This window comes from Rhipicephalus microplus, chromosome 3, assembly GCF_043290135.1.
Source record: "Rhipicephalus microplus isolate Deutch F79 chromosome 3, USDA_Rmic, whole genome shotgun sequence".
Classification (NCBI taxonomy): domain Eukaryota; kingdom Metazoa; phylum Arthropoda; class Arachnida; order Ixodida; family Ixodidae; genus Rhipicephalus; species Rhipicephalus microplus.
This window is the reverse complement of record NC_134702.1, coordinates 135,225,691-135,238,319: the sequence shown is the minus strand read 5'-3', so window position 1 is coordinate 135,238,319 and position 12,629 is coordinate 135,225,691. Positions and strand designations below refer to the sequence as shown.

At 45.1% G+C, this 12,629-nt stretch overlaps 2 protein-coding genes across 3 annotated transcripts; one reads left to right on the top strand and one right to left on the bottom strand.

The window, feature by feature from the left end:
* Positions 1 to 886: 886 nt before the first annotated feature.
* LOC142803939 (uncharacterized) lies at positions 887 to 7,069 on the bottom strand. The gene is made up of 8 exons (XM_075890276.1): positions 6,961 to 7,069; positions 5,920 to 6,049; positions 5,615 to 5,790; positions 5,099 to 5,158; positions 4,968 to 5,027; positions 4,801 to 4,905; positions 4,632 to 4,745; positions 887 to 4,335 (listed from the first exon to the last, which is right to left on the bottom strand). Exons 2-8 carry the CDS (start codon positions 6,033 to 6,035, stop codon positions 3,581 to 3,583), a joined length of 1,386 nt encoding a protein of 461 aa, XP_075746391.1. The 5' UTR covers positions 6,036 to 6,049; positions 6,961 to 7,069; the 3' UTR covers positions 887 to 3,580.
* A 531-nt stretch (positions 7,070 to 7,600) lies between these two features.
* Positions 7,601 to 11,280, top strand: LOC119183119 (uncharacterized). 2 transcript variants are annotated; one of them, XM_037433572.2, is made up of 4 exons: positions 7,601 to 8,153; positions 8,762 to 8,897; positions 8,956 to 9,358; positions 10,657 to 11,280. In XM_037433572.2, the coding sequence occupies exons 1-2, from the start codon at positions 7,884 to 7,886 to the stop codon at positions 8,801 to 8,803; spliced, it is 312 nt and encodes a 103-aa protein (XP_037289469.1). In that variant the 5' UTR covers positions 7,601 to 7,883; the 3' UTR covers positions 8,804 to 8,897; positions 8,956 to 9,358; positions 10,657 to 11,280. The 2 variants fall into 2 exon arrangements, with proteins under 2 accessions (XP_037289469.1, XP_075746390.1); XM_075890275.1 differs by having other exon boundaries at positions 8,762 to 9,358.
* Positions 11,281 to 12,629: the final 1,349 nt, after the last annotated feature.

Here is a 12,629-nt window from a genome sequence, read left to right as displayed (position 1 = left end):
ATTTCCATGTTAGAGTCAGTCGCTTGTGCTCGCCATACAATCCTGTCATATCATACCTGTTTTTCAACATGCCTTGTGAACAAAACCATCGTAACAGCTGCGGGATCATGAAATACAAATCATGACATTCATGACAAACAATTCATGATTTTCCTGTTATGACTAGTCAGATATGTTCTTCATACAGTCTATTATACCATGCCAAGTGTGGTAGTGATACCATTATCGAAATGGCCAGGAGAGCTAAAGGTCATAGGCGGCTAAATAGATAGATAGATAGATAGATAGATAGATAGATAGATAGATAGATAGATAGATAGATAGATAGATTAAAAGTCGCCGAAGTTCGCTCAAAGTTGTCGAAATTCGAAGACTACGAGTAGGTAAGCTTGCCTTAAGAGTTCAGGGGAATACACCCAATCAGGGAGTTCAAGGTGCAATAGGATGAGCATCATTTGAGGGCAGGGAAGCCATAGAGAAATAAAGGTTAGGAGTGGACACTCCCGTAGACCCCAGCGGCCCAATCGACCCTAGCACACCTAGTGGTTGCTGAGAGCAAGTGGCGTGCGCTTCCCGTTTCGGTTTCACTGGCGCAAATTTCGAATTACTTTGCATAACCGACGTTTGGCTATGACGAAAGTTCATGATTTCAGACCACTATTCATCGCCCAAATGGATAGTTTTTGTAGGTCGTTTTGATTTAGCGATTCCCTGTTTTGTTTTGTTCAGTGGTTCGTGCGAATCGGTCGTGACGTAATTTTTATTTCGATTAAGTTATAATAAAAAGAGATGCAGGTAATGATAATTCACTACGGTTTTATTCATCGCGCTTGTGTTTTTCTTTTGGAACGAGTGATCAATGTATATATCAGTCAAAGAGACAGAGTATCCGTAATGTTTTATTCAAAGGCAAGGTAGAGTCTGAGAATATAAAAAGCACAATATGACAAAGGTAGACAGCAAATGCATCTCGCCTTACAAATAAATTGTAACAAATACAGAGAGAACACAGACAACGCACACATCGCTAGAGTTGGCAGAAGCCGAGAAGCTGGTGAAGTATGACACACCGGGCCAGTGGGTAAATAAGGATCTATGGCAAAAACACAGCGCACAATGCTGATGAAGAAGGAAGAAGTGACATATACACAGCAATGAAGTCGCGAATCACGCCTGGGGTTAACCGAAATAATGCATATAAAAAAAGAGCACACAGAAACCACACGACATAATATAGCAGAAAGGCAAAGGTGCAGTGTGCTGGTTGTGCTTAAGAACAGCTAGTCCAAAATGAAAAAAAGCAGACTTGATGCCTGCTTGTCCTCAGAAAGGTAGGGCTTTGCAGTTTGCTCACTACGTGAAAGACAAGCTTTATGCTACAACACTGGCAGGTCTTGCGGCTCTTCTTATGCGTCGCCTTCATCAAAAACTTAAGATCCCAAGCGATTTGCGTCTGGGTGTTGCTGTGACGCTTGCGAGCTAAAATATGTTGTAGTCATCACTTATCCAGAATTGCGGACCTTAATTGGTGCTACGAGAGCGGTATTACAGGGCTAATAAATAGCAGAAGGAAACCACTTTGGCTCATTATTTTTCACAAAGGCTCTACATCGTACGTTATCACTCACAAGCTATATAAAAATAAAATGGCAGCGCCCGCAGCTCCATCAAACGCTACAAGTTTGAGTATTCTTTTGAAAATTTTGATGGGCGAGATGAGGAGGTTGATGAGAAGCTAAAATACGAAAAGCGTGATAACGTGAACCGTGCCCACTTCATACTGTGTTCCTTACCCGCTCGAAGACATTTCAACAAGCGGTTTTGTTATCGATATATTACTTGAGCTGGAGAGATAAAGCATACACAGTGACCAAGCGAGCCACAGTAAAGTGTACAGTTGGCCCGCATTTGCTACAAAAATACAGACAGGATACCCAACATTCTTTTTAAGGTTATGCAAATCACTTCGAGCGAATACACAGTGTCCCTACTCCTCATATCGGGTAACCTAAACAATGTATGCAACGAAGGAGTGGCTAGTCCAGTTGAGCTGAATATAAGCATATAAGACCATAATGAAGTCTGCTGTAACGAAGTAATAACATAACAAAGCTATTGCAGGATTCGGCTCAACTCGAATACTTTAGTGTAAACCAGCCGCTAATTGCTAACCTTTGAACTTGTCAAGCTGTATGCCTGAGATTGAAGACTGGAACATAACTCTATCTAAGTTTCGGTTCACAAAACGCACATGCCAACATAAACGAACCCGGCAAAACATTTTCAGAAACTTCGCGCGACACCCAGCAGAGCAGAAATGAAAATCGCCAACACTTGACAGATAGTGATACAAAACATCGCACACTTTCAGGTAATGTGCAGGGGCCTCAATTATGGCAAGCAAGTGAGATTCAAGTTGTTGTACGTATGCAAAAGATGCTTCTGATGGCACAGTGAGATTCCCAAAAAGTTTGCTGGGGACGTGGTATGCTTTGAGCATTGTGAAATACTGGTGGGTACCCTTAAGCGTCTCACTGTCGTCTTTCAGTAACTGTGGGCAACTGCAACCGTCACATGCATTCCGAAGGAAGTGTTTGATGAGAAAACCAGCTACATAATATGCAGCGGAGTCATCGATAATATGGGAGTGAACGTTTGTCGCAAGTTCAGAGAGATCGTCTAGAGCGGGAAAGTCGTCAGGCTGTGGCTGTGCACACTCCTCATTATCCACAAGAGACGCACTGGTGAGGGAGAATGGCGAGAGCTGCTCCTGGAAGAGGTCACTTTCACCATCCTCGACATTTCCGTATTCTGACAGCTTGAAGAGTTTTCTTATACAGATGTGCTTCAGGCCACAAATAAATTGTGCAACATTGGGGTTGGTGTTGCAACCCTGCTTTTGCCTAATGTGGCCAAATATGTTCTCCAGAGAATCCTGTTAAAGCCTGCGTGTTAACAGGTATTCAAAATTGTAATTTTTGGAGAGGTCGTCCCACAGTTGACAAATTGCCTGAATTGTAATTTGCCAACTTACGATGGTTTGTGGTTGACGTCTGCCAACAAACTGCCTTGATGCAATCAAGGGAAGCTGGCCTCGGAGGAAGTCAATCAGCTCTGAATCATTTTTCATGATTGCATGCCGCAGCTTTTGCGAAGTTCTTTTTTTTACTCGAGCTGTTCAAGGCATCGAAAATCCTGTCCATACGATCACGAAATTGAGCTGTAGTGATGGCCGAGGCAGGCAGCACCTTCGCATACACCAATGCCGTGATAGCAATCGAAACTGATGCACTGAGGACCTGAGCTGCTCTGCTGACCTTCATATTAGAAAAAGGTTTCTGATGAACGTGCCGTTCAGTCAACTTTGGAGCCAATCGCAACCGCAACTCATGTGAGGATTCGTAAAGGCTTACAATGTGCGACCAGTTAACGATGTCATCCCCAATGTATAACTTGTGTGCTTGGACATTATTGCGCGTTGTTTTAATTAAATGCGGAACATCAAAAATGTAATATACCCGCTCACCATTAACTTCAAAAAAAGGCTTTGCTACAGTCACTCTTAGTTGGTTAGCGAGACTTACATTTGAACTGCCCTGGTCACAAATGACTGCACTGCTTTCACTGCGATATTAATGCTCCTAAGCTCCAAAATGAGTGACACCAGCAAGTTATGCATAACAGATGATGGTGTTGATGTGTGCCCTATAGTAAAAGCAACCGGTTGAACCCACTTTCTCGAAACGCCAACAAGAAGAAAAACCAGTGCTCGATCAGCGATGGTTGAAGTGCGATGAGTGCCATCATCTGTAAAACCCTGGACAACGTCTCTTGCAGCATCATAGTACAAATTCTTTTTGAGTGCTATTTCGTCGAAAACTAAAGCACACACTCGGTCCCGTTCATTCCAAGCTTGAGTATTTGTTGCAATTGAAGAAAGTATTCCTGGAATTATGCCTGGAGTCATCTCTACATTAGCTGGCCACCTCCTTAATGAACGCCGGGAGGGCAAAGAAAAATATGGAGCCAGAAATCGGTATGCTCGCGGACCTCGGAAGTTTAAGTGAAGAGAAAATTTCTTGAACCACACGGGAAACCGCTTGCCCTTGCGTTTGGGCCTCAAGCGAACATGTGCAGAAAGAAGTTTAAAAACCTCCTCGGTGACGTGCGGTCGGATAACTTCAAGGTCCTTTGAAGTCGATGACGGTGCTTGGTGAGGCTGTCTCCGCAGTCTTTTGATAGTTTTCCACTGTGCTGCTACTTTGGCTTGCAGATGTTTAATGGTTTGCTTGTACTTCATTGATGGAGACATTGTCGCTGGCACACAGGAACGCACTGCAATAAACAAAAAAATGGATGTAAAAGCGAAGAACAACTAATCCCATACGAGCACTTTCCTCGCTCTTTCAGACCCAAGGTGCACAACTTTCTGTGGTGCAAAGTTTTCAATTCCACTACCTAAAAACAAACCATTCGCAATGTTGACAATGCACAAAAAAAATAAAAATCACTGAGAGCCCACCCTTACATTTTGTAAGTGCACACGTAGTGTCTTTTTGAGGATAGTTTCCTCAGAATGTCCTAAACATAAAATAGCACATTAAAAACAGCTGCAATAAAAGCATAGTCACCATTTTCTCTAGGGCACTCAGGCGTGGAGCTGTTGGCGGAGACGTCTTCTGGAGGGTTTTGTGAAGCTTGTTCAGTGCCTCGGACAGTGCTGTCGGAACAATCTTGCGAGCGGCCTGCGGAAGTCTCTATATCAATCCACTCTGGTGTTGAAGTGAACATACAACTTACCGGTCACACAAGTTCCTTTTGTGACAGCTGAATGACTGGTTAAGGTTTTCTCCGGCAAGATGAAGTCAGCGGAAATTCTTTCACCAGCTACAAGGGAGCTGCCACCTGCAGAGGTTTGGTCAACAGTCAATTTCGGTAACAAAAAGAAATCGCGACACTGAACGCACCCTGTTCATCGGGGCACCTCAATGTGTGGGAGCCGCTTTTTGAAGCCTCTACCGCAGGTCCTGAAGAAATGAAATTACGACAATGTATCAGTAAGAGGCTTAAAATAACACAAACTGAAGCTCATCCGCACCTTGCAGTGCAGCTTCTGCAGCCATGTCACAGTCACTACTTGAAGCGACGCTCAGAGAACCTGCATATATGTGCAGTTGGTACAAGTTACAAAGCTTGTAGCATGGGGAAACTTAAACAGCTCTTTCAAACGCATAAATTGGTCGAACGTGGAAGAAAAGAGAAGGCACCAACTAGGAAACAAGTAATTTGTGATTTTTGGAATTATCAACAGTGGCAGCTTTCACTGATGAAAGGTATACGTACATGTGCACTCAGGCTTGAAGATAACGTGAAATAGCCCTTTAAAGTCTTTTAAAACAAGTTGCGCAGGTCAAGAGCATCAAAAAAGACAGAAATGTAAAGCTGCTGTTAGGAAGGTAATAGCCCACAATTCACAAAATGTAAGACTTTCCAAGTGTTACTTCTATAGTGAGGCTTCTCCATCGGCTACAAAGATCTTCACGGTTAACTGTCGCCACTGATTCAATACAAGTGGCTGCTATTGCAGATATTTGAGTTTCAGTCAATCACTTACATGGTGCAGCTGGTTGCACACTGGGAACAGCCATTCTAGTAAGCCTTGTGTGCCCAGGGTCCATGAAACTTTGAGCAGTAAAATGGTTGCTACAATTCCTGTATGTTGCGTACAATAGGCTGGCCGGCTTACTAAGGAGATCATCGTGTCCAGCATACTGCATCCATGCTTTCATCCTGCATTGGCAATGAACTATCAGCTGAAAGGGGAAGTGCTTGAATAGTGATTTTTTATTGTTACCTTCACTGAGCAAGTACGAACAGTAAGCCTAAAGACATGCAAACCATACAAAAGCTTTAACACACCTGCCGTCCCGTGGTATGAGGAAGAAACTTGTCCCAGGCTTCTTGTGGGTTCTGCCATTGTTGAAGCACCACGATACACAGCAGTAGCTGCCGTAGCTTGGACCGCCGGACGGCATGGCGTCAGCGCGGTCTGAAAATGTTAGTAAGTGGATGCTTCGCTGTAAAATAACGAAAAAGATATGTGCACGTCATAAGTGTACCAACAAACCCCTTTGAATGATTAGCTAATCGATGCACAATACAAAACCAGTGATACATCTCTGACCCATAAAACTGTGACTTGCAAAGATATACGTCAAGACCACGTACAAAGATCTTCAGAAGTTTCCAGGCCGCTATTCCTTGTAATGCAATAGTATCGCGGCCTGGGAACTTTAGAACACCTTCGTACGTACGCAGTATCAGCAGTACCTTGGGAAAAAAAATCGTAGTTGAAATTTATGCGGTAAAATTATATTGGAAACGTCAAAAAAATTTGTGAGCAGCTTGCACTAGTGGCACAAGGCTAGCGAAAAAACGAAGATGATGGCCACTTGGCTAGTCCAGATTTGCCTCCGGCACACCAAGAATTATTCGTGTTCCGAGCCTTCGGGAAACGCGTCGTGAAGCATGCGAGGCCCAGCGAATGCTTCTCAATATTTTGCACCGAGCCTATGACCTAGCTGCCCAGCTACGCTCAGCGCACAGACGCTCGCGTCCGTGGCACACGCAGCACGCGTCGCCTCGGCTTGACGCCGTGCCGCCTTTGCTATACTGCATACGTTGCACAATGTCCCCGTCTAGCCGCCACATAGAGCCCCAAACTTTCTTTTTAGCGAACCTCCCAGTCCTTACAAGCTTCAGAAAAAGGTTACAACTGCGTGAATGAGACGCCACGTAAGAAACAAACTCGCACACTCGAAGCGCAACGTGTGTGTGTGCATCTTTCTATGTTTGTTGCATGGTGTCTTATTCGCGCAAGTGTAACCGTTTTCTGAAAAAATGACCCAACAAGACCAACAACATGTCATTCAACAAGCTTCGCTTGAAAACGTGCCTCACCTGTTATCTCACGCACGAAAACGCCGACGCAGCCGACGTTGACGAAAGCGACGAAAGCTTCTCGCTGTCAGTCATGCATGGGCTTGTCGCTGGGTGGATGGTGTTTATGACAGTACGGCTGAAAAAAAATAATCGCGTAAGGTGTGCTGAATAAATTGTTTTTATGTAAAAAGAACATACCAAATTTGGGCGTATAATTATTATTTTGTAAAAACAATTCTGTTGCATTGATTATAACTGTTTTTTCTTTGCGCTTGCGCCCTCTGACGTTTGGTGAGAGCACTAGTTCGTTACGTAGTCGTGACGCACTTCCTGAGGCCAGGTTTCGCGGAGTGTCCGCTCTTTGGCGCAATTATGTAAAAGTTCCAAATCCGGACAAAGGCGGTCTCTTCCATTGAGTCGCACGCGATTGGCCCATACAAGCTGTGACGAATGCTGTGACGTTATGAGTGACGTGGACTAGGGTGTCACGTGACTCTTTTTTTTTTGTTTTTGTTTTCGGAGAAAGGCGAAAGAACGGTCGGAGAGACTGTCCGAAAGCAACCGGATGGATTGAAATGGCTGCAAGGTGGCCTGGATTGGATTGAAATGGAAAAAATGCACGACTTTTCGGCACCGGGGCACTTAGACAACATGGCGTTTCCCACTGACACGGTACTTCGCCTTGCCTGTGCGGTAGCTTTAACCGAGCAGAGGCTACAACGCGAGGTAAAAGATGCATTTGAAGGTTCAGCGAAGAAGAGTTCCGGCAATGTTTTCGTCTGTCCAAACGAACAGTGCGTAGCTTGTGCGACGAACTTGACCCTATCATCGGGTGCCAGCGAGCCAGTGGCCTTTCCACAGAGAGAAAGGTGTTGTGCGCGCTGCGATTTTTCGCCACCGGTAGCTTCCAGAAGAGCATTGGTCGCGATGAACACATCGGCATGTCTCAGCCGGCGGTGAGCAACACCATGCACGAGGTGACGGAGGCGATCATTACCGTGGCTGCTAGAAAAAGGGTGGCCGACTTCCTACTGACAACAGCTGCTAAGGATGAGGCAAAGGTGGAGTTTGTGCTACGCGGTTGCATCCCAGGGGTGCTGGCGTGTGCCGATGGCACGTTGGTCCCCATTCGCAAGCCAAAGGTATTCAGACTGGCGGACACGGCGAGCTTCATGTCCAGAAGGGGCTATTATGTCCGGAACGTCATGATCGTAAGTACTGTTAGGATCGTTTATTACTCGCCCTTCGGAGCAATTGTTCAGTTGTGACGCCAAAGCTGGAAAAACTAATAATGCAACGAATGAAAAAGAACCTGCAGGGAATTGGGTGCGAGCTAGATGGTAGCTCGCAAGGCCTCGGTAATAATAAGTGGCAAGTGTTTTGTGCGTGAGCCAGTTGCCGTTTTTGCACTGGCATGCATACGCAATTGAATTGTGCATTTTAGAGGTAATCGGTAATATGGGCAGCAGACGTAGCAGAAGTATATACACGACAGGGAAGTATTTCCAACACGAAAGTGCTTACAATCACAATTGCACGAGCTGGCTTTGGTATTTACGAGTGTTCTTTCCCAAGAGCAACGCGTAGCTTTTCACTTATAGATCATTCAGTGGAAGTCGTAGCCATGTGTACAGCAGAGGTGGGGTCGTTGCCCCCACCTTCCCCCCTCCTCAGTGTGCTACACCCTGTGTTTCCTTCTAAGTGAAGCTCCTTGTACCAATGACTGTACTAGTACGCATTGTTTCCTGTATATGCGTAGAAAAAAGGGATTCATTCTGAGTATAAATGCAGTACAATTTTATATCGCTCCTCATCGCAGGTGTGCAAAGCATGGCTGCGCATAATTGTCATAGACCCATGATTCCCAGATTCGTGCCACGACTCCTGGGTGTGGGAACACAACCCAATGCGTGCACGCCTAGCTGCACATCTGCAGCCTGGCGAATATCTGCTTGGTAAGTATTAATGTGTACTATCTGGGCAGAGCACTCAGCTTTTATGCTTACATTGCAGGAGACGCAGGCTATCCCCTCAAGCCATGGCTCCTAATTCCAGACCTTGGTAGTCAACCGTGCAACACTTCCGAAGGCCGATACAACAAGGAGCACGCATCCATGCACAATGTTGTGTAAAGGTGTATCGCCGTGTTGAAAAGCAAGTTCCGCTGCTTGCAGCACTTTCGAACGATGCTCTACAACCCCGATCGGGCAGCGCAAATCATCTATGCTTGCTTTGCTCTCCACAACATTGCGTTGCATGCTGGCGACTGGACCTTGGACGAGTATGTCGTGGACGTGCCACCAGCTGAGGATGACGATGGAGAGCCAAGGGGGAGCCATATGCTCACACCACGCAACGTGCTGCTCAGAGACGGCAGCAGCGCTGTCTTAGACCTTTTTTGAAGTACACAGGAACTGTGAGTTTTCATGTTTTCATATCCCACACATAATTTATTTACACTGATTCTAGTGCACCTAGACATGAAAGGGCTGTGTTTGCCGGATTTGAATACACAAAGTACTTACTTGTGCTTCAATATGAAGCAAGGTGGCAATGTAAAAATGCTGCATTTTCTTTAAATGGCACATGAAATATGCAACAGAAACACCCTTTTTCATATTAGCGATCACAGTCACAACAGACTAGATTGGAGCAAGCATATATGAGCGGCACTCTGTGCTGAATGTTGCTATCACAAAATTGTGCGAACAATGCAGCGTCTCAAAATTCTTTTCACCAGAACGCATAAAAATCGAGATGCCATTAGTAACGTGTAGTATGAACACATGATACATAAGTCCATATCTTATCATAGTGACTGACTACAAGCATTCAATTGTGCACGCCAGGCTTGACGAGCAATTGTGCTCGTCAAGTTGTGCTGTTTTTTTTTGCTCATTGTCCTAAACATTGTGTGAATGTTAAAATAACATTTAATTTAATTCACGACTGCAGTCATGCTGCAATGCTAAAAAATACGCAAATCAAGACGGCAAACAACAGGCGAGTTGTTTTGATAACATACAGCATGAATATTTCGCTCAGCCCTCTCGCGGCTCCCAAACCATGCCACGTTCGAAATTTATTCCCGCAAAGAGTCGTTTACAATGAAAACTAGATGAAATCAATCGCTGGCATGTTGCTGTGATGACCATTTTCCTTTGTAAAACTGTGCGAGATGACCACTTACTAGCTTAGCGCTCCCAAACAAGATTCAGAATGTAGTTGTTGCATCTTAGCCTCATTATCACAGAAACATTAACAGAAAATGTCAACTATACACTCGTGGTCTCCGTGTGAATGACTAGACACCTTTGAAATGTGGGTAAAAAACACTGCCACTAGAACAGCTCGAACATACATTGAGAAATGCATATATCGAACATAAAAAATGCTGCACTCCTTGTACAAAGTAAATGCTAACCTAAATCTAGTAATATGTACTAAATGCAAACAAAAAACGAATAAAATAGAACATGAACAGCAACACGTAAACATATCAAAAACACTAAACCAATTATGAATGATAAAAAGTTGAAAATCTGGCGAAAAGCAAACTAAACTATGTATATGTCTCCCGAAGCGTATAAAATTGAACATGAACAGCAGCACCTAAACACATTGAAACCGACAAATCATTAATGAATGATGACAAGAAAAAACATTGAACACATGACGAAAAATTAAACTAAACTACGTATCCCTTTCTCGCAGAAAGCCCTCAGCCATGGCCAGTGCCCTCATGCACCGCTGCCGCCTTCTCCTGTGCCGCTGCCACACGCCGTGCTGCAGAAGCGATGCGGGTGGTTGATTTTTCATCTCCCACAGCCCCTGCGATGAATCGTCATGGTGTAAATGTTTAAGTGAGCTGCCGGTAAACACTTAACTATCTCGTGGCTGGAAGATGCTCCTGCTGCCAAGAATTGCAACGGGCACAACAATTTCCCCTCAGTTGAAGATCAACTGCATGGCCTGATGGCATCCTTTGAAAGTGGGAAGCTTTGTGTACAAGCTATGCCCTCCTCGTGCGGACCTGCAAACATTTGTTGAAACTGCTCTTTATTAATGTCCTCAAATGCATCTCTCACCATGAAAGAGCCCCAGGGCTAACCAACCTTTTGCCCGGCAGTTTATCATTGCAGATACCCGATACCATGCCCTCAATACAATGCATGGTTCTTGTTTACAGCAAAAGTTGGTTTCAGTCATCATAATAGAACATGTAGAATGCTTATGCCCCTTATGTAAAATGTAAACAAAGGGTCTACTCACCTTGAGCACCTTGTCGCCCTTCTCAAGGTTCCAGTCCTGCACTCAATAAAGCACTAAGTTCTCAGATGTTTGCGTGTTACTGTGTCACTGCCATCTACAGCCGCTTCAGTGGCCTCCACATCCATTTCCACTGCAGCAATGGGAACATTCGCCTGCTGGAAAGTGTAGTAAGCATGATCTTTCAGAAAGTGGGTATTCGTTACTCTGGCTTTTTTGCAACCTTAAGTACTAAACATCTGCGGAAATGTTCTGCAGCTATTCAGTGGTCATTGATGTCATGTATTACCATTTTAGTGCATGTACTTGCCTGCAGTCATTGCGTGTTTTATGATAAATTATTACCCCTTGTACTGCAAGGGCTGCAAACTGAGATTTTAGTTAAACCTACCAACTTTTGATTACTTTCTCGTGCGCTTTATTCCTGTTTAACAAGGTTCCGCTAAAGGCACCCCTTCAGATATCAAACTCTGTCATGGTACCGCTCAGGAACCCGTGATACTGCGGCGGCAGAGTGCTTACCTGTAGATAGGTGAGACCAAAGACGCCACTGAAGCATGTCATCCCAGTCAACTGTAGACCCCGGCCGTGGAAGCCAGGCAGCCAACCCCCTCCTGTGCCCCTGAAAATATACACTAATGTCACAGAACAAATTGCCCGTGCCATTCGACGGTCACTCACGTTTGTGCGTCTCTGATGGCGGCGGTGTCACGGCGGGCCTCGTGCACCGGCCGGCGCCACCAAGCCTGCCATTCCTGCGCAGGCACTTCTTGGTTCAGCGCGTCGCTGAGCTCTTGCCACAGCCGCCACATGTCGGTGATGGTGACGCCGTGCCGCAGCTCGATGGCATTCGCCACGAGCTGGGGATGTTCGTCCATAAAGGCGAGCACCAGCGCGCGCTGAGCCTCGGATAACGCCGATGAGCCGCTGCTGCTGTTGACTACTGGTACAGTTGACCTCCGCCACGATTGCGCTTGACTGAGCCAACAACTTCGAAAGTTGCGCCGTTTAGGTTTGTATAGTGGAGGAGATATGAAAACAGTACCTGCTTAAAACGGGGTTGTACTTAGCGCCACCATGTACCGTCCCGCTAAATTTAGCTTTATTTCAAAACAATAACGAGAAAAATACGTTTATATTGTGCCGTATTCCTTAATAAACGTTTGAAAACTTGTGCCAACACAATTTGATAATGATAAATAGTAGTTAAACATTTTTCGACACGTTACAAACACTTTTCACTTTGCTATATGGTCCCCAAGTCCACGTCAAAATGATGACGCGAGGCTTCATTTCGCTCATTGGCTGTTCACTTCCCTTCGCCCTCGCGACCGCTGCGGACCGCCCATTTTTTGACGTCACCGACAGACCGCCTCCGTCCGGATTTTGAATTTGTATATAATTGCACCACTTGTCTT

Bases quoted from the DNA above. Each gene is read 5' to 3' on its own strand.
- LOC119183119 (XM_037433572.2), top strand. From the start codon at position 7,884: ATGTCTCAGCCGGCGGTGAGCAACACCATGCACGAGGTGACGGAGGCG. The intron at 8,154-8,761 runs GTAAGTACTGTT...TCCTCATCGCAG, and splicing joins ATGTCCGGAACGTCATGATC to GTGTGCAAAGCATGGCTGCG.
- LOC142803939 (XM_075890276.1), bottom strand. From the start codon at position 6,035: ATGCCGTCCGGCGGTCCAAGCTACGGCAGCTACTGCTGTGTATCGTGG. The intron at 5,159-5,614 runs GTAAGTGATTGA...ACATATATGCAG, and splicing joins TGTGCAACCAGCTGCACCAT to GTTCTCTGAGCGTCGCTTCA. The intron at 4,336-4,631 runs GTGACTATGCTT...TGTTTATTGCAG, and splicing joins TGAGTGCCCTAGAGAAAATG to TGCGTTCCTGTGTGCCAGCG.